We start from the raw sequence: 19,283 nt of genomic DNA, 5'->3' as shown, positions 1-19,283 counted from the left end.
GTATTGTGTGAATAAGACTCTTCTATGATTAGTCTTCTGATTTCATTATGATTCACATATAATAATAATAATAATTATTATTATTATAGAGTTCTGGTATTTCGTTTAGATTTAAAAGAATTATTTTTTAGATGATTATTATATAGTTATTGAAAATATCCTTTTTTTTTGTTAGGAGCAATAAATAGTTTTATTAAGTAAAGTCCATTTAAATCCTGTTGTGTGTAGATATATACACCTAAAGTTTATTTTAATTGTAATTTTTCAGTGTGTTTTGTATCTCTGGTCATTAAAGATGTGTCATCCTACAACACTCTTTTTATTAAGAGGAAATCATGAATGCAGGCATTTAACAGAATATTTTACCTTCAAAACAGAATGTAAGTATACATTTTTAGAATTTATATAAATATATATGTTTAAAGATGTTAAAAAAAATCACCATTAGCAGTTAACTGCAGTAACAAGTATTTCTTGCCATATGTAGCATACCATAGCATAAGATACATCCATGACTGCATGATATTCAGATCTCATAATAGCCAACATAACATCTGAGGAGCTTGAAAACTAATAATTTGCAGTCCTTTCAAGCATCCATATAAAAAGAGTGTGAAACTGATTGTTACAATGGTAGTAATTAAGAAGTCTTACATCGATTATTTTTCATTCCATTTGCATCTTCTTTAAAATGTTACAGTGGTCAGTCACAACTGACTTGACTTTTCATTACCTGCATTTTCTTAGGGTAGTTAATCCTGTTTTGTCTGCTATACTGGCAGCGTTTGTTCTATAGCCAATTTGTTCAGCAGCAGGAAAAAATTCAGTCGTATATTTCTAGATTGAGAATTCTGCTACCTTGACACGAGGCCACATCATTTAACAATCTAGGGGTTCTTCACTTCCCAGATTGGATTCAAATCCAACCAAAGGGCTTTGTTAATGCTAATTGAAAGATATATAGATTATTTTATTTAAGTATATGTTATTTTTTACATTTTTGTTACTGTGTTGAATATATGACTGAAATCTAAAAATGTGTAAATAGTTCTTACATTTGTAGTATCTTCCCTCCATCCCAAGTCCAAGTAAATCCATTAGATATGTTTCTTATTTCAGAGCTTGTTGGAAGTTTTTCCACTTGGTTATATTATAAATTAAAGATGCCAATAAATTATATTCTTGGTTTATCCAAGTGTAAACTTCCTTTATCCAAGTGTAAGCAAACAAAGTTTGCACTTGAAGTATTTTCAGGACAGGGCAACTCGTATATAGAACTCATGACTTCACATCACTATACATAGGATATGTGCTTTGCATTATGGGATACCAAGGGACTGCATACCTAGAAAAAATGAACCATTTGGTATCTGACCTCAACACGTACCAAATGGTGAACTACAGCCCTACAAACTGCATCAAAAAGAAAACAACAAGTTCAGGAAGTACATAGAAGAAACCGAATGGACTATTAAGAACTGTTGCATAAATGATGACTATATTGATTTTATTAATAAATTCAACGAGTGCAAGAAAAAATCAGAAATTCCTGTGAAACAAGAAAAGAGAACGACTCTCATCTCAAACTATAGAACTACTGAAAAAGAGAAATGAACTGAAGAAATCTGAAGGAAGTTTTTTAGAATACAAAATTATCTGTAAGTTACTAAGGAAAAGAATTCCAGAAGACTACAAACCTTTCAGGATACAAAACTAAGAGAAGCAGTGCAGACAAAAACCAGCCTTAAAAAAATAAAGACTTAAATTTTGAACAAATTCCATTTTGATCCTTTCTTCTTCTTTGAGTGCCATCTCCTATCGGAGGTCGGCAACCACCTTGGCAAATTTTGAGCGATCCTCAGCCACTCTAAACAGTCCCTCAGAGCTCATGCCAGTCCACTGTCTGATGTCTGCCAGCCAATATTTTCTTCGTCTTTCTTGTCCTCTTCTTGCATTTATCTTCCCCTTTATAAGCAATTGAAGTATTTTATATTTTTCATTACGAAGTAGGTGACCAAGATATGCAGTTTTCCTTCTTTTTATGGTATCTGAAAGTTCACATGATTTACCCATTTGTTCCAGTACTTCCTGATTGGATGTTTTTGCTGTCCATGGGATTTTTAACATTTGTCTGTATAACTACATCTCAAAGGATTCAAGTTTTTTTATTGATGTTGTCTTCAAGGTCCAAGTTTCTGCACTGTACAGCAGTATAGACCATATATAGCATTTAACCATGTGTGCTCTAAGTTTAAGTTGCGGTTACACAGTGTTGATTTCATCAGGAGAAAATTTTTTCTTGCCATTTCAATTCTAACTTTTATTTCCATTTCTGGATTGCATTCTTCATTTAATCAGCATCCGAGATATTTAAACTTTGTCACTCTTTCTATTCGTTTCCCATTTGAAGAAAGTGATGAATTATGAATTGGTTTCTTGCTTATGACAATGAATTTAGTTTTGGTGATATTTATTTTTAATCCCATTTTTTTCACTCTCTTCATTCACTGGTTCCAGAAGATTTTGAAGATCCTGAATATTGTCAGCCAGGAGCTGTGTCATCAGCATATAGGATGTTACTGATAATTTCACCATTTACATTAATCCCTTTCGCTCTTCCTTTTAAGATTTTTTTGAAATATGACTTCTGAGTATATGTTAAGAAGAAGAGGCGACAGTACACATCCTTGCCTTACTCCTTGTTTGATGTTAATGGTGTCTGTAATAATGTCATCAACTTGAACAGATGCCTTTTGATTCCAATATAAGTTTTGAATGATCCTGATGTCTTTACCATATAATCCAATTCTCTTTTAATAGTGCAATCATTTTAGTATGTTGGACTTTCTCAAAGTCAGTGAAGCAAATGAATACATCCTTGTTTTGATCAATACATTTTTGGGAAAAGATTGGAGAGCAGAAAAGAGCCTCTCTTGTTCCCAAACTGTTTCTAAAGCCGAACTGGGTATCACTGATGGTGTCTTCACATTTTCTTTATATTCTGTTTTGAATTATTTTCAGGAAAATTTTGAGAATATGACTCGCAATGACTTGCAGTGACTATATATATTCTATAGTCATTGCAAGTTTTCACAATTGCTTTTTTTAGGTAGCATGATGAAGGTCAACTGTAACCAGTCTTGGGAATATGCTTGTATCGTAGACCTTATTAAATAGCTTTACTGATATTGCAATGTTGTCACCTTCTAATAACTTCACTATTTCTGCTGGTATTCTATCAGGACCAGGCTTTACCATTTTTAGCTGAGTTCAGTGCACATTCTGCCTCTGATCTTAGAATGCATGGACCATCCATCTGTTCATAAGTATTTTCTGGGTTCTGCATATTTCACCCATTCTTGTATTTTGTCATTTTTTTCGGATATTATTTCTCCCTTTTTTGTTTCGAAGGACACAGTTGTTTTTTCTTAAGTATACCTGAAGTCTCTTTCAGCTTTTTGTGTAGATTAAAACTGTCATGCTTTTCTTGTAGAATTTCAATTTCTCTACATTTTTCATTCATTCAGATTTCATTTGCTTCTTTGATCTTGCCTTTAATAATTTTTTTGAACCTCTTTATATTTTGTTGGACTGTGATTTTTATATGATCTGCCTTGATCCATGAGGGAGAGAATTTCATCGGTTATCCAATCTTTCTTTTTTACTGCTCTATGAGGACACAAGGTACTGGTACATTTCTCTATGAAGACAGATTTTAATTTGTCCCATGATTCATCAACCCTCATGACATCATCATTCTTGATAAGTGCATATATAATAAGTGATTCAGATCTTGACTCAATTTGCTTCTTATCTCTGGGCTTTTTAACTTTCCTAAATTAAACCTTTTTTGTTGATGTTTCTGAAGTATAGCTTTCAGTCTAATTTTTAACACTGTCACCAGTAGATTATGATCAGAAGCAATATCTGCACTAGGATAGGTTTTTGTGCTCTTTATGGAACTTTGAAATCGTTGATTAATTAGCAAGTAATCAATTTGGTTTCTGACTATATTTGTATTATTATCTTGTGGTGGTTTCCAAGTATATAGCCTTCAGGATGGTAGCTTAAACCATGTTTATGGCTATTAGCTCCTCTCCTTGGCAGAATTGAATAAGACGGTCTCCTCTCTCATTTCTTGTTCCCAGTCCATGTTTGCCAACTATATCTCCACTTCTACCTTTCCCAACTTTAGCATTGAAATCACCTATGACAATGTTAATATAATTTTTTTTGTGTTTTTTTTTTCATCAGTTCTTTTAATTGGTCATAAAATTCTTCGATCCCGGTATCACTGTTATCAGCAGTAGGGGCAGAGGACTGTACATTAGGTCAGAAGCCCTGGTCGGGTCTCCACGTTCCTTTAAAGGCTATGTGGAGGTCTCCTCTCAGTTATACAGCTTTGACTCTTAAGCACCTCATTGTAGATAGGAAGTTAGTAATGATGTAAGTTTTTCATGTAGTACTATCATATCCTGTACACCCCTCGAGGGTAACATATCAGGAATTTGATGATGATGGTTCTCTTCATTAAAAACAGATGTGGTACATACACAGGTGTGCCCAAAGCTGATTATAATAACTCGTTTAATCAGATGTTCTGCAATTTATTGTATAAATTAAAATATTACATTTTAATGTAATCACTATTTCAATATTAATTTGGAACAATTTATATTTATCATTTAGTCATCACACTTCACTGGCTAAACTAGACCGAAAAGCGGATCATCAAACTTTCTACAAATATTCCTGACAACATCATGAAAACAAGTAAGTCATTGAAGAAGAGGAGCAAGAAGTATAAACATGTACTTACTCAGAACAAAATATGAAGTTATATCACATCTGATAGTTTCTGTCCCTGCTCTAGGAATTTTGTCCCAGAAACAAAATAGTCTCTCAGTATGAAAGAAGACCATTTTCTTTGTTGATGGGAGGTAACCCCAGTAGGCCTTATGAATTCTGTCTGTGTGATCTTATGGACTACCATAGCTAAAATATTGCATTTTCTGTGCAGATGATTCCTTAATTGATTTATCCAAGATTAGTATCTCTTTAAAACTCACACTTTGTCAAATAGATAACAAATCCAAGTTTATTCAGATATTTGAAAAAAAAAAAAAAAAATGAAGTTTGTATTATGTGTTCATTTATTAATTAGATGTGATGCAGAAGGCTTTCCCCCCCCCCCCCAACATAATTTTATTATGTGCAAGATTGAATAGTGACCATTTATTGCAAATGTATTTATGTCAAATATATTTTACTGTAAATTAGAAATTTATTTTAAAATTTACAATCTTCTAAATAAACAAAGTAAATACAAAACAAAGAACTTCTGACATATACATATGACTTCAGAAATATACATATGACTTCTGTCATATGTATATTTTAAAGATTATCCTCCAACTATTAATTAATTTTACATTATGCTAGATAAAATTTATATAATCTTTGCATTTACCTATTACATCCACATGAAAAAATAACAAGTGAAAATTGGCCAGTTTTCAGAAATTCCATTTGACCAAGTTGAATTTATTTGGTTACCATTTAAGAAGTGATGATGGGTTTCACAAGTTGACTCTATCATATGCAGGAAGGAAAAATAGCACTAGTTTACTAAAGTGTATAGCAACTGTAATAGGGGAATATTTGTGATCCTTTCTTTTCACTGTTCCAGAGTAACATTTCGTTATTCTATCTATGGGAGAAAATGACACTTATATTTTCCCATGATGATTATTGTAAATACATGTGTAGATTTTTTGGATTAGAGTGCATCTTTTGAGTGGCACAACTAAAAATTATTTTTGACTTTTACTAATTTTTGTTTGTGCCACACATGAATTTTTATTTATTTTTTTTTTTGTAGAATTATAAATTAAGATATTTTAGAAAGGAAATACATATTGGTATTTCTTAGCTTAGGCAGAAAATGTTTACACACTATAATGCTTAAAGTTTTCTCATGATGTTACACATGAATAATAAGAATTTAATTTGGAAGTGTATTTAGCTTTTATAGATTATAAGAAAGCTCTTGATAAAATAGATAAAGAAAAATTATGGAGTACAATTTAAAAACAGGAATTATCTATTACATTTAATACAAGACTTTTATAAAGATAGATTAAAATTAATCAAGATGTAAGATGCCTCTTTTCACTGGACAGATTACTGTTTCCAGTCATCTGAGCCAAACTTATGTGCAGAACGAATCATAGAAATAATTCTTATTGGTATGGAAAAGTTTATTCCCCACCCCACCCTAAATTTTCGTCCACTATTTGATCTCTCCCACAGGTGCACCACTGCTGTACAAAAAAAAAAAAAAAAAAAAAAAAAAAAAAAGAATTGGGCATACTGCAACTAGCTTGCATACACAAAACTCCACCTTCCTATACTTCTTACACCAAAGCCCAGAATAGCTGCAAGAAAATTATCACCACATCAGAACTTTGACTTTGAGAAAGCCAAAAGCAGGAAACCTGCATCCTGCCCAAAAACTAGCTGTAACTTCTGCCCAACACTACTCCCACCACTATTATACCCAGGTAGTGCAACTACATATCACCTACAAGAAAAACCAACTTCCTGGCTTCCTACTTCTCCAATTCTTCCATAATTTGGAAGATATCATGGTAAATATCCCTCCCAACCATTTCAAACATTCAGTGTTGTGTTTGACCTTTTGCCAGAAAGAGATCAGATAACTTTTGCTCAAATTGGATACCAAAAGTCTCCTGGCACTCATGGTAGTCCTTTGTTCTAAAAGTCTGTGCTCCAGAGTTATCTCCCACTCTATGTCACCTATTTACACTTTCTTATTCCACTGGTATCTATCCTGCAGTCTGAAGCCTATATACAACCTATTCCTAAGAAGGGTGACAAATCTTTACCTTCAAACTACTGTCCACTTTCTCTCACTTCAATTCTTTCTGTAATGGAAAGAACCATCAACACCCAACTTCTGTGCTACCTTGAATACTCTCATCTAATAAATGACAGACAGTATGGATTCTGCCCCTCCCAATCAACAGGGGATCTACTATCCTATGTCACCCATCTCTGGACAAACACCATGGAAAGGTTTGGCTAATTTTGAGTGGTTGTCCTTGACATCTCCAAGGCTTTTGACTGAGTCTTGCACAACAGTTCTGTTAAGTAAACTCCCATCATTTGGTCTTCCCCTGACTTCTGCAATTGGATAGCTAGCTTTCTGACTGGATGCTCACTTGGAGGATGGCTCCCTATTTTCTGACTATACAGCTCATGCTGGAGTCCCCCCCCCAAGGCTCTGTTCTTTTTCCCACCCCTCTTCATTCTATATATAAATGATCTACTCCAGCACACTGCACTCCTTTATTCATTTGACAGCCTGGTAAAGCACAAATCACCACAACTTATAGAACTCTGACCTCTACCACCTTAAATTCTGGTCTGTAAAACATTCATTAGTGGGGTTTGGATAACCTTGTAAACTTTGATGCTAGCAAAATACAGCTCTGCATTATTTCCCACTTAAGGCATTACTTTAACTCCAAACAGCTGCTCTCTTCCTCTTCTTGCTAGCGCTTTTATCTGCAGGTGCAGGGTCAACTATTACATACTGCAACTTTAAACAACCTCAACCAGCCTGGCATTTGGGGGTTGGGTATTTTGGTCTGTAGCTGTGTGCATTCACGGGCCAGTTTGTCTGTCCTGGGGATGAAAAACCCTCTACCTCCATATGAGATCAGCTAATTCACCTTTACTTAAAAGAGACATGATAAAGGTTCCTCACATCTTGAATGGGAATCGAACCCAAGTCTTTCTGACTAAAGGGCTTCGTTTATACCGACTGAACTATGGAGGCAACTCCAGACAGCTCCTAACTTTATGCAAATCATAAATCTGCTCGACCTTTGAATATTGCTCTCACATCTTGGGTGGGTTTCTTAGAGCTTCCTAAAAATACTGGATTCTGTACAGAAAAGGCAATCAGATTGGTTGATGATCCCTCACTCACTTTCACGCCGGCATTCAGTTTCTACAGCCTACATCTTCTATAAATACTTCTATAGCTGCTATTCATTAGAATTGGCATCAGTAATTCCTCACCCTTTATCATGATCCATCCAAACACATGTAGAAATATTAACTGCTATTTCATGCTATTGTTAAATTAAGATATTATAGTTAATAGTGAAGGAATACAAATCAAAGCTTTTCAGTCAAATGCAGGCAAGTTCCTTATTGCCCATTCACATTACTAGTGTACTATTGGTTGAACAACCTTTTGTGAATGAGTTCTCCATTAAAAAAAATAAAAAAAAAGACATGGATGTATGTTATTGTCAGCTCTATTCAAATATACCTGTTTATTAGATTATAAAAATATCAAAAACAACAAATCACAACATCCATTTATTGAAAAGTGTTATTGATACAATGCTGTATGCAGCAGGTGATCAAATTGGATTACAACATAATGAATACTTTCGAAAATTAGATAATGAATTAAATAAAGTAAGCCAATAACACAATCTAAAGATTTCACAAAAGAAAACAAAAATAGCATATGAAGATCAAATGTAGTCATAGTAGAATAATAGAACAAGTGACATATGTTATTATGCAAACTAAATAATTAAACTATCTAAATGACAAAAATATAAATGTAAAAAAAAAAAAAAAAAAATGAATTTCAGAAAATTGCAGAACAATTAAAAGGACTGTGAATTAGATAATGCTTTGAAATCTAGCTTAAATTTTATAAAGTAATGGCTGCTCTCACTCTGTTATGTGGTTCAGAAGTATAAAAATAAAGGAGAAGCCACTAACAGAAAGATTTTGCAGTAACATAAAGCAAAACTTTATTTTCAAACAGATTTCACACTTTAGTGGATAGTGTTACAATTCATTGACTATATTTTATTATTTTAATGACATTTACAATAATCGAGTCTTGACCTTCTAATTCTCTGAATGCTAGGAGATGGGTTTCATGAAACTATAAATTTGTTTTGAACATTGTTGTGGGGGGGGGGGGAACAGAATTCCACTTTCCATTTGATTGAAAAAAAAAGTAAACACTAAGCAGTTAAGAAAACATCAACTTGCTGTTAGAAACAGACTAAATGTAGCAAGTTAAAGTAATGTTTTTGTTTGCAGTTTGTTGTGATTAACTCTCTTCTTGCCAGTGAACAAAATGCTGTATTGCCAGGAAACTTCTGGTTAGTTTTTTGTTTTCTTGTGAGAAAGCAGCTATTCCGATAAAGATAATACCACTTATTTATTTTTTTTAATTGAAGAAACCAGCTGAAAGGTTCAGTAAGTTTATCCAGTGGTAAGAGATTTTCATCCTGGAAATTCAGGATTTTCATTGCACATATAGGCAAATTGGCCAGAACACATGACGTTTACAAACAAAAATACTGTTGGTGGTAGATGGTTTAATGTGTCAAACGTGGTGTAGAATTCTTTCCTGTGATAGTTCCTGGACTCGATGGGAGGTGTGTCATGGTGATGATAATATTTTAATTTAACAATAGCATGAAATAGCAGTTAATATTTAGAGTGGTGCTTTCTTGCTATGCACACAAAATTTCTTCGAATAATGAACCTCCAAATCTTTGAACCAAAATTTGATTTCTCACCACAAATAGATAATTGATTACTCTAATATCTCTCACTATGTGGCCAAACACTGAAATGAACCTAACAAAGGTCTGTTACAAGCATACCTGTTTTAATTAAGCTGATGCTCATGATTTTTCAATATCAGAATTAATCAATAGTACTACCAACTGTTTACTTGCTTTTTAGTCGGAAAGGCCTGGATTCAAATACCATCTTGGATACAAGAAACTTGATAAGAGCTTTTCAAATGAAGGCAAGTTAGGCATTTCCATTCAGAGGTTGCAAGGGTTTTCCCCTCCTGGAAATTCTGATTTTTTATCTCACAAAACAGACAAGCTGGCCAGAAGAACATTTACAATTAACAGGCATAATACACTCGTCAAATATCCTTATTTTAAAATTTTTGAACAAACATAATACAGTGAACTCTTGCTATAGTATACACTTGTGACAAACTTGTCCATTTTATAACATATTACGGGAAAAAAAATCCTTCAACCAAAGTCCCATTGGTACACTGCTATTCTAAAGAAAATTCATTATAGTAAACTGTTTGCTGGCCAAGTTAGGTTGGCTGAGTGGTTAGTGCACCCAACCAAGAAGCTGTGGGGTTTCAACCCATTGTGGACATGAATGGTTTGTGAATGTCTTTAGTTGGGAGATTAAGTTCATCATGCAGTGTAAGACCACAATCCTGTTTATTGAGGGGGATTAAAATTACCATGTTTTTGGTCTGTGAAGCAGGATTTTTTGATTATCTAACATTATCCCACTCAAAATTCCAGTGATTACAGGCTGATAGCTTTTTGTGGGTGATATTCACATAAAAAAAAAAATAAATAAATAATATAATGATAGTTAGCTCTAATCTGTTTTCAAACCTGTAAGAAGCTTATATGCTTTATATGCATCATTCTGCCTTAACAATGATTTTTGGTTCACCATCTTGCCTTTCTGGCTGTCATAATTTTATTTTGTCAGAAGTTTATTTTGCACTTGGTTAAACTATAATAAATTTAGTTTAATCCTTTATCAAGTGTAAGCAAACAAAGTTTTCACCTGAAAATATCTTCAGTACTGAGGTAAGGTGGTACATCCCTTGGCAACTCGTAGCAAAGGTGGACAAAGATCGCATCACTCCTTGTCTCAGTATCTCCCATAATGCAAAGCACATCTCCTTGTGGACATGTATACTGCTATGCATTAAGGGAAGGCCCATCCAAACTGGTTCCGACTTTTATTGGGGTCTTGTCAGTGGGAGGCAGACCCAGAGTGGTGATACTAAGGCAGAAGTAATGGAGAGGTCATATTTTATTATAGTCTAACCAAGTGCAAAATAAACTTCCAACATCTTTCTCCAAATCCAGAGTAATTTAATAATAAAGGGGTACCGGTATAGCAACTCGTATAGGTAAATATGACCTCTCCATTGCTTCTGTCTTAGTATCACCACTCTGGGCCTGCCTCCCACTGACAAGACCTCAATAAAGGTTGAAACCGGTCTGGGTAGTGGCCCTTCCCTTAATGCATAGCAGTATACATGTTCACAAGCAGATGGACTTTGCATTATGGGAGATACTGAGACAAGGAGTGATGAGAGCTTGGTCCACCTTCGCTACGAGTTGCCAAGGGCTGTACCACCTTACCTCAGTCCTGAAGATATTTTCAGGCACAAACTTTGTTTGCTTACACTTGGATAAAGGATTAAACTAAATTTATTATATGTCATAATTTTAGTTTCAGTTTCCACAGGCACAGCTTTCAGATATAAATTCACACCCATCTTTAGACTCCAAAATCTGCACCAAATTTTTTCTGTCTGCATCTCAACAATCTTGGTGCCTTCTGATTTACTCATTATTTTACTGCCAAGTAGTTTGGTTTTTATAATCATCATCATCAAATTCTTCACATGTACCCTGAAGGAGTGTACAGGATATTGTGATAGTACTACATGAAAAACTTACATCATTACTAACTTTCTAACAACAATTTTCCTCCAAATCAGTCCATTTGTGAAGACTCCAACATTATCAGATCTTATAATAAATTTCGTTTAATTCTTTATCCAAGTATAAGCAAACAATGTTTGCTCCTGAAGTATCTTCAGGACTGAGGCAACTCGTGGTAAAGGTGGACCAAGCTCTCATCACTCCTTGTCTTAGTATTTCCCACAATACAAAGCACATCTCCTTGTGGACATATATGATGCTATGCATTAAGGGAAGGGCCACTACCCAGACCAGTTTCAACCTTTATTGAGTTCTCGTCAGTGGGAGCCAGACCCAGAGGTGGTGATACCAAGGTGGAAGCAATGGAGAAGTCATCTTTACCTTGTGCTTTGCATTGTGGGAGATACTAAGACAAGGCATGATGAGAGCTTGGTCCACCTTTGCCATGAGTTGCCTTGAAGATACTTCAGACGTAAACTTTGTTTGCTTACACTTGGATAAAAGATTAAACTAAATTTATTATAGTCTAACCAAGTGGAAAAAACTTCCAAAAAAATCTTTAAATTCTGAGTAATTTAATAAGGTGAGACACCTTTTGGCAACTCGTATAGATAAAGATGACTTCTGCATCCACCTTGGTATCACCACCTCTGGGTCTGGGTAGTGGTCCTTCCCTTAATGCATAGCATCATACATGTCTGCAAGGTGATGTGCTTTGCATTGTGGGAGATACTAAGACAAGGAGTGATGAGAGCTTGGTCCACCTTTACCATGAGTTGCCTCAGTCTGGAAGATACTTCAGGTGCAAACTTTGTTTGCTTACACTTGGATAAAGGATTAAACTAAATTTATTATAGTCTAACGAAGAGGAAAAAACTTCCCATGTTAGATCTTATATTTCTATCTTCTAAGGCACTTTTTGCTATATCTTGATGTTCCTCTGGATCTTTTTCCTGCCAGGCAGAGAACACTTGTTTTGCTAATCTCTCTTCTCTCCCATTTTGTTTAAGTGATGACCATACCAGCTGAGATTAGCTCTGCTAACACATTCCTAAATGCTAACAATGTCAAGTGCTTGACTAATATCCTTGTTTTTTAATATGATATTGCTATTTGTTCACACCCCTAATCTTTCTCAGGATTCTATATATGTGGTCGGTAGTCTTTGGTCAAGTGTTTTATTTCTAACTCAGCTCTCAGATCACATAAGTTACAATTGGTCTGAACACTTTCTTATATACAGCTAATTTAGTGTTTTGGCTAATTTCTCTCTTATTCCATATAAATTTATTCAGTTGACTTCTTACCATACCAGCTTTGTTGATTCTGTTGTCTATTTCCATGTTTAATTTACCATTTTCACTAAAAATTGTGCCTAAGTAGTTGAAATATTTTACTTGTTCTATAGGTTCTCCATTCACAATGCAGCTGATATTTTCAGTGCTTCTGCCTATTTTTATTGCCTTTGTCTTATTGCTGATTTCATACCAAATTTATTACAACCGTTATTCAGTTTAGTCAAGGATTTTGCAGACTTGTACTGGATTTATTTAAAAGTATAACATCATCTGCATAAATTGATGGAAGTGTTTTCACTTGGCTATACTACCAGTTATATATTTGGTTTAATCCTGTATACAAGTGTAAGAAAAAAAAAGTTTGCACCTGAAGTATTTTCAGGACTGGGGCAACTCGGGGCAAAGGTGGTATAACTTCTCATCACTTGCCTTAGTATCTCACAATGCAAAGCACATCGATCCCAAAGCATTACCCAGACCAGTTTCGACCTTTTGGTCTTGGGTAGTGACCCTTCCCTTAATGCATAGCATTATACGTGCCCACAAGGAGATGTGCTTTGTGTTATGGGATACTAAGGCAAGTGATATGAAGTCATACCACCTTTGCCACGAGTTGCCCCAGTCCTGAAATTACTTCAGGCTCATCAAACTTTGTTTGCTTACACTTGGATAAAGGATTAAACCAAATATACAATTGGTATCATCTGCATAAAGTAATGAGCTGAGATTCTTCTTCTTCTCTTCTGCTCATGGCTGGTTGAGTTCCTCAAAGATGAATTTTTGCCATTTCTTTCTGTCTGCTGTCTTTTTATCAAGTTCTATTATGGAGTTTAAGTGGGTGCTTTCTTTAATGTTGTCAGTCCATTTCTTTCTTGGTCTTCCTCTGCAGGGCTGTGCTTCATTTCTATTAATAATATGTTTGGTAGTCTACTGGATTCATTCTTGAAACATGTCTAAACCAGCATAGTTGGCCCTTTTTTTTTAGTGTTGTAATTATTGTTTCTTTAAAATTAAGTTCTTCTCTGACTTTTTCATTTGTTTTTCTTTCTGTCCAGTTTGTTCTATTGACTTTTCTTAGGCATTTCAAAAGCATTGAGTTTATCAGTTTCTTTTTTTCTTAAGATCCAGCATTCTGAGCCATAGAATACTGTGGGGATTATCATTGTTTTATATATCTTTAATTTCAGTTCTTTGCTTGGTTTTTTACTGTTCCATATTTGTAGTCTGTCCATTGTTATCCATCCATTATTGATTCAGTGTTTGATGGTTTTGAAATAGTCTAGATCTTCAGTGATCATTGATCCTAGGTAATTGAACTGCTTTTCTTGTTCTATATTATTGTTTCATATTTTCATTTGGGTTGCTTCCCTTTTTCTTCCTATTACCATTAGTTTTGTTTTACTAAAATTGATTTTCATATCATATTTGTTACTTGTTTGCGCAGCTTGGTCAGGATATTTTCTAATTTTTCTTGGCTGTAGTGATAACTATGTCATCAGCATACTTTAAATGTGTTATATTTCTTCCATTTACAATTATGGCTTCGCACATCTGTAATCCTTCGTCTACTACTTTTTTTAAGCATGTTGAATAAATATGGTGACAATGGACAGCCTTGCATAACTCCTTTTTTAATTGCTATTTGATCTGCTTCTATAATTCACTATTGCTTGTGTTTCTGAATAGTAATTCTTGATACAATTTAATGGGTATTTGTCAAACCCTCTGTTTTCTAGAATTTTGATGAGTTTGCTTCTGTTTATTGAGTCAAAAGCTTGTTTGAAGTCGATAAAACAGGAGTAGAGTTTTTTATTTTTGTCTCTCATAAGATCTTCTAATCTGTTTAGTGTGAAAATTGCTCTATTGTGCTTCTGCTATTTCTAAATCCCAGTTGCTCTTCTTCCATCTGTTCTTCATGGGAATGTTTAACTCTGTTTTGAAGAATCCTGATGAATATTTTATAGCAATGGCTTAGAAGGGTAATAGGTCTATAGTTCGTGCAGGATCTGACATCTCCTTTTTGTGGATGGGTATGATTTGGCCTGTTCTCCATTCTGCTGGTAAATTCCCCTTCTTTAGCATTTTGTTGAACAGTTCTCTTAGGTAATTTATTATGCTTTCTTCCCCTTTTTCTAGAAGTTCTTTTTGAATGTTGTCTATGCCTGGTGCTTTATTATTTTTCATTTGTTTGATCTTCTTTTGTTTTTGGTGGTTTGTTCTCTTTCTTTTGAAACCGATTCTTAGTTTGGTTGATAGTAGTTCATGGTCTGTATCCATGTCAATCTTTTTTAATGTTTTGACATTTTGGAAGGAATGTTTCCATTTCTTATTAACAATTATATATAGTCTATACAGTTTTTGATTTCATTGTTTGGTGATGTCCAGGTGTATTTGTGTGACCTGTGGTAGAATAAGGTATTTGTAATTAACAGTTAATTTATTTTGCAAAAATTAATAAAGTCCTCTTCTCTCTCATTCATCTCTCCATGACCAAATTTTCCCATTACTTCTGCTTTATCTTCAGAGTACTAACCGATCTTTGCATTAAAATCTCCAATAATAATCAGGATATCTCTTGTACTTGTTCGCCTGATTTCTTCTTGCAGTTGTTCAAGAAATTGGCTATATTCCTCCTCTTCGTGTAATTGGTCTGGGGCATAAACTTCTATTATTTATATATATATTCCTTTTTCTTTTGCTTTGAATCTTACTGAGATGATTCTAAAGGAAATTAGTCTTACATCAGCTATTGAGTTTAGGAGCCATTTTTTAATTATTCAGCTGAGATTAACATCTCCAATTTGATATAACTGTTAATACTGCTTTCCTTCATAATGTGATCTATATAGATGATGAATAACAGAGGGGATAATATACATCCTTGTATGACACCAGATTTAACATCAAATCATCTTCCTGTACTTCAATTCCAACTGCTGACTTACAATAAAGAAGAAGTATTGCTTGATATAATGCCCCACTGACACCATACAACTGTAGCATTTTGAATAGCTTTCCTCTTGGCACCTTGTCATATGTCTTTTGCAGGTCTACAACTTAAATACAGATCGATGTTATATTCCCACGATTTCTTAACTATTTGTCAAGTGAAAATCTGATTCTGGCAGCCTCTATTTGGCTTGAATCCAGCTTGTTCTTGACCAAGCTTCCTTTTCACAATCCTTCTCAACCATTTCTCAAGTATACTTGCATATTACTAAGAATACTCAGTAGCGAAATACTTCTGAAATTCTCACATTCGGTTTTATTTCCCTTTTTGTATATGGGTACTATGAGATCTCTATTCCAATCATCTGGAATTCGTCCCTCTGTCCAGGCCTTCTGAACTATGCAGTCCAGCCACTGCAAGACTTTTATACCTCCATACTTGAGCATTTCTAGTTGAATATCATCTACTCCTGCTGCCTTTTCACATTTCAGGCTTTCGCTGACCATGGAATTCTAATTTTTCTATTCTTGCAGACAACCTCACCACATTCCTCTCTGGCTGAACCAATCAATGTTTTCTTCAGGACTTGCCACTGAATCTCCAAGTTTGGTTTCTGTTCTCAATCTGTTTCATTTTTTCTTCAATAATGTTTGTGTATTTTAGTCTACAGTTCACATCAGAGAGCTGCTCAACTTTTATTTGCTTTAAAACTTTCTTACATGTTATTCTTTTCAATATGAAATTCACTTGTATCCTGCTCAAGACTAAATGGTGATGATCATTTCCAATTTCAAATCATTTGTGCACTTCAGTGTCCTGCACAGTGAGAAAACATTCCTTTCTTATTCCTGTTTTCTCCATGTGAATTTGTGTGCATTTTTATGTTGGAACATTGTGTTAATAATAACCAGTCCTTGTCCCGAGCAGAAATCCAACAAGTATTTGCCATTATTATTAGCTTTGCGCTTTTCTCCAAATTTTCCCAAAATAATTCTGTATGTCTGACAATCAATTCCTGCTCTACTATTTAGATCTCCAACAAGGACCAACTTTTCCTTTTTCATTGTGTCACTAGCTTACTCTAGAGCCTCAAAAAAATTCCTCCACTTCTACCTTAGTAGAACCTTCTGTGGGAGCATAGGCACAAATAAGTTTCATTGTCCAGTTCCCCATTCTAATATTTGCCCACATCATTCTACTTGATATTGCCTGCCATTTAACGAGATTATCCTTGTATTTAGTGTTGAATACTATAGCTTCATCTTCTTTTTCCTGATTGTTATTGCCTGAATATAACGTTTTATATTTATTGCTTAGAAAGACCTCAGCAGTTTTTGTCTTTTTTGTTTCATTCACTCCTATTATTATGTTGATCTGGTACTTATCCAATTTTTCCGCTAGTTCCATTTCTTTTCCATTCAGGCTTCTTGTATTCATAGTACCGATCTGGAACTCTGGATGTTGAGTTGGGATGTTCAGGATTTGTTCCAGTAGCTGACTTTTTGCTGTTTGCCCTGGTTTCCTGCCAAAAGAAGACATGAACTTTATTTTAGTAATAATAAGACAGCTAATGCTGTCTCTATAGTTTGCTATATTTGTTAGTGAATGTATACTCTCTGGCATAAGTTTGTCTGTTTTTGCAATAGAAAAACTACTACATGTAACTTATTTTCAGTTAAAAGCTATGTACCACGTTCTGAACTTTATTTCAACCCGAGTCTTTCCAGTTAAATTGTTATTATTATTATTATTATTTGGGTATCTCCATGGATCAAGAAGATTCATTGCAGGAGAGCAATGTTAACCTCTATACACACAATTCCTATCATACCTCTCCTTAAATTCATTCATTGTCTCGGCACTCACTAGTTCATCCCTCTGCAAGCAAAAAAATAAATCCACATACCCTTACTAACCACAATCTTAAACATCCTTACTAACTTCTGGAGGTGACCCCTAGTTCTCTCTTATTCATTTGTTGAAAAATTTTTCTTTTGTTTCAGTGTTACAGAATCTCTCTCTAGTAACTTATAAGTTTCTGTCATGTCCTCTCTTTTTGGCTATCTACTAAACTTTGTAGCCCACATGCTTTCAACCTATCCTAACAGGAAGCATTCAACAGACCTGTCACTAACTTAGTTATTGGTCTCTAGATCCTCTCCACCACCTCCTGATCCCCAAGAAACCTTACCGAATCTGTGTACAGTAGTCAAGATGTGGCCAAAGAGAGATGATAACTTTCCTGTCTTGTTAGTTCAGTGATTTTCAACAACCAAGTAATCTCAAACATGTTATACTAGAAAAATATTTTTGTAAGCATTAAAATATCATCACAATCTTAATATATCATCTTATCATATAACATATTTATAAATTTTAATCCCCCCCCCCAAATCTTTTTTGAAATCTATATCAGGCTCTTCATTTTTCAAGATGGATGGGTAACTTATTTATTTTTACTTATAATTCTTCTGAATGCATTTCATATTTGTAACATACATTTTGCTTTTCTTTCAAGGTAAGATTAAATATTCAGAACGTGTTTATGATGCCTGTATGGAGGCCTTTGACTGTCTTCCGTTGTCTGCTCTAATGAACCAGCAGTTTCTGTGTGTTCATGGAGGCCTTTCACCAGAAATCCATACGTTGGATGACATCAAAAAAGTAATTAATAATGTTCATTATTAAAAAATGTTTTCTTATAATCTATTTACTATCAGAAGGAACACTAGAATTATTTGAATTTGAAGGATTAAATTTAAATAAAGGAGTAGTAAAGTAAACTGGCATCATTTGAGAAGTATTGAGCAGAAGCTGCTTAGAACAAAGTGAACAATTTAATATTCATTAAACTTGTAATGTGCAGTTTTCAGAAAAATAGTGAACTAGTAATACTGTGTATTTTAAAATCACACAGGGAAATGTTTGAGAAATTTCAAATTATTTAAAAGCAAAAACAAAAGATTAAGAAGAAGAAAAGAAAAAAAAAATATATATATATAATTATTATCAAATCATAATAATATTTGGGATGGGCATTTCAAATAGGGAAGAATATAGACACTGACCTAGTTAATTTCTAGTGAAATTAAGCATGTCATTTTGAAGAGAAAGAGGGGGATTCACCTGTTTTTTATTACATAAAAATAATGGAAAATTATTTTCTTTTCCAACAACTCAAAGTAAATAAATAAAAATTGCACTATGAAAACAAACCATTGTTGCAGGAAATAATATTACGAGATAATGGCCTTTCACTGAATGGTTTCAGCATCACATTAGTGCTAGTGAAATATATTAATACTTTTTTTCCTTAATGAGCATCTTCAGATATTCCATGTCTGGGGGATTCATTTAATACACTACAAAGAAAGGCAAAATATCATGCTAAAGTAAACTGTGTAGCTCAGTGGAAGTTGCACTTGCATCCTCTGTACTAGGCTGCCTGAAGAT

At 34.1% G+C, this 19,283-nt stretch overlaps 1 protein-coding gene across 1 annotated transcript in view; it reads left to right on the top strand.

The window, feature by feature from the left end:
* LOC150096366 (serine/threonine-protein phosphatase 2B catalytic subunit 2-like) overlaps window positions 1-19,283 on the top strand; it is a 308,592-nt gene that overhangs the window by 116,030 nt on the left and 173,279 nt on the right. Inside the window, exons 4-5 of the mRNA XM_090408945.1 lie at window positions 269-380; window positions 18,349-18,494. Coding sequence (XP_090265071.1) covers window positions 269-380; window positions 18,349-18,494 — 258 coding nt within the window. The remainder of the gene's footprint in view (window positions 1-268; window positions 381-18,348; window positions 18,495-19,283) is intronic.

The sequence above is a fragment of the Typopeltis vanoorti genome, chromosome 19, assembly GCF_054136105.1.
Source record: "Typopeltis vanoorti isolate ZY-2024b chromosome 19, IOZ_Tvanoo_1.0, whole genome shotgun sequence".
In the NCBI taxonomy this organism is placed as follows: domain Eukaryota; kingdom Metazoa; phylum Arthropoda; class Arachnida; order Uropygi; family Thelyphonidae; genus Typopeltis; species Typopeltis vanoorti.
Note: the sequence above shows the minus strand (reverse complement) of the source record. Positions and strands in the feature narration are given on the sequence as shown.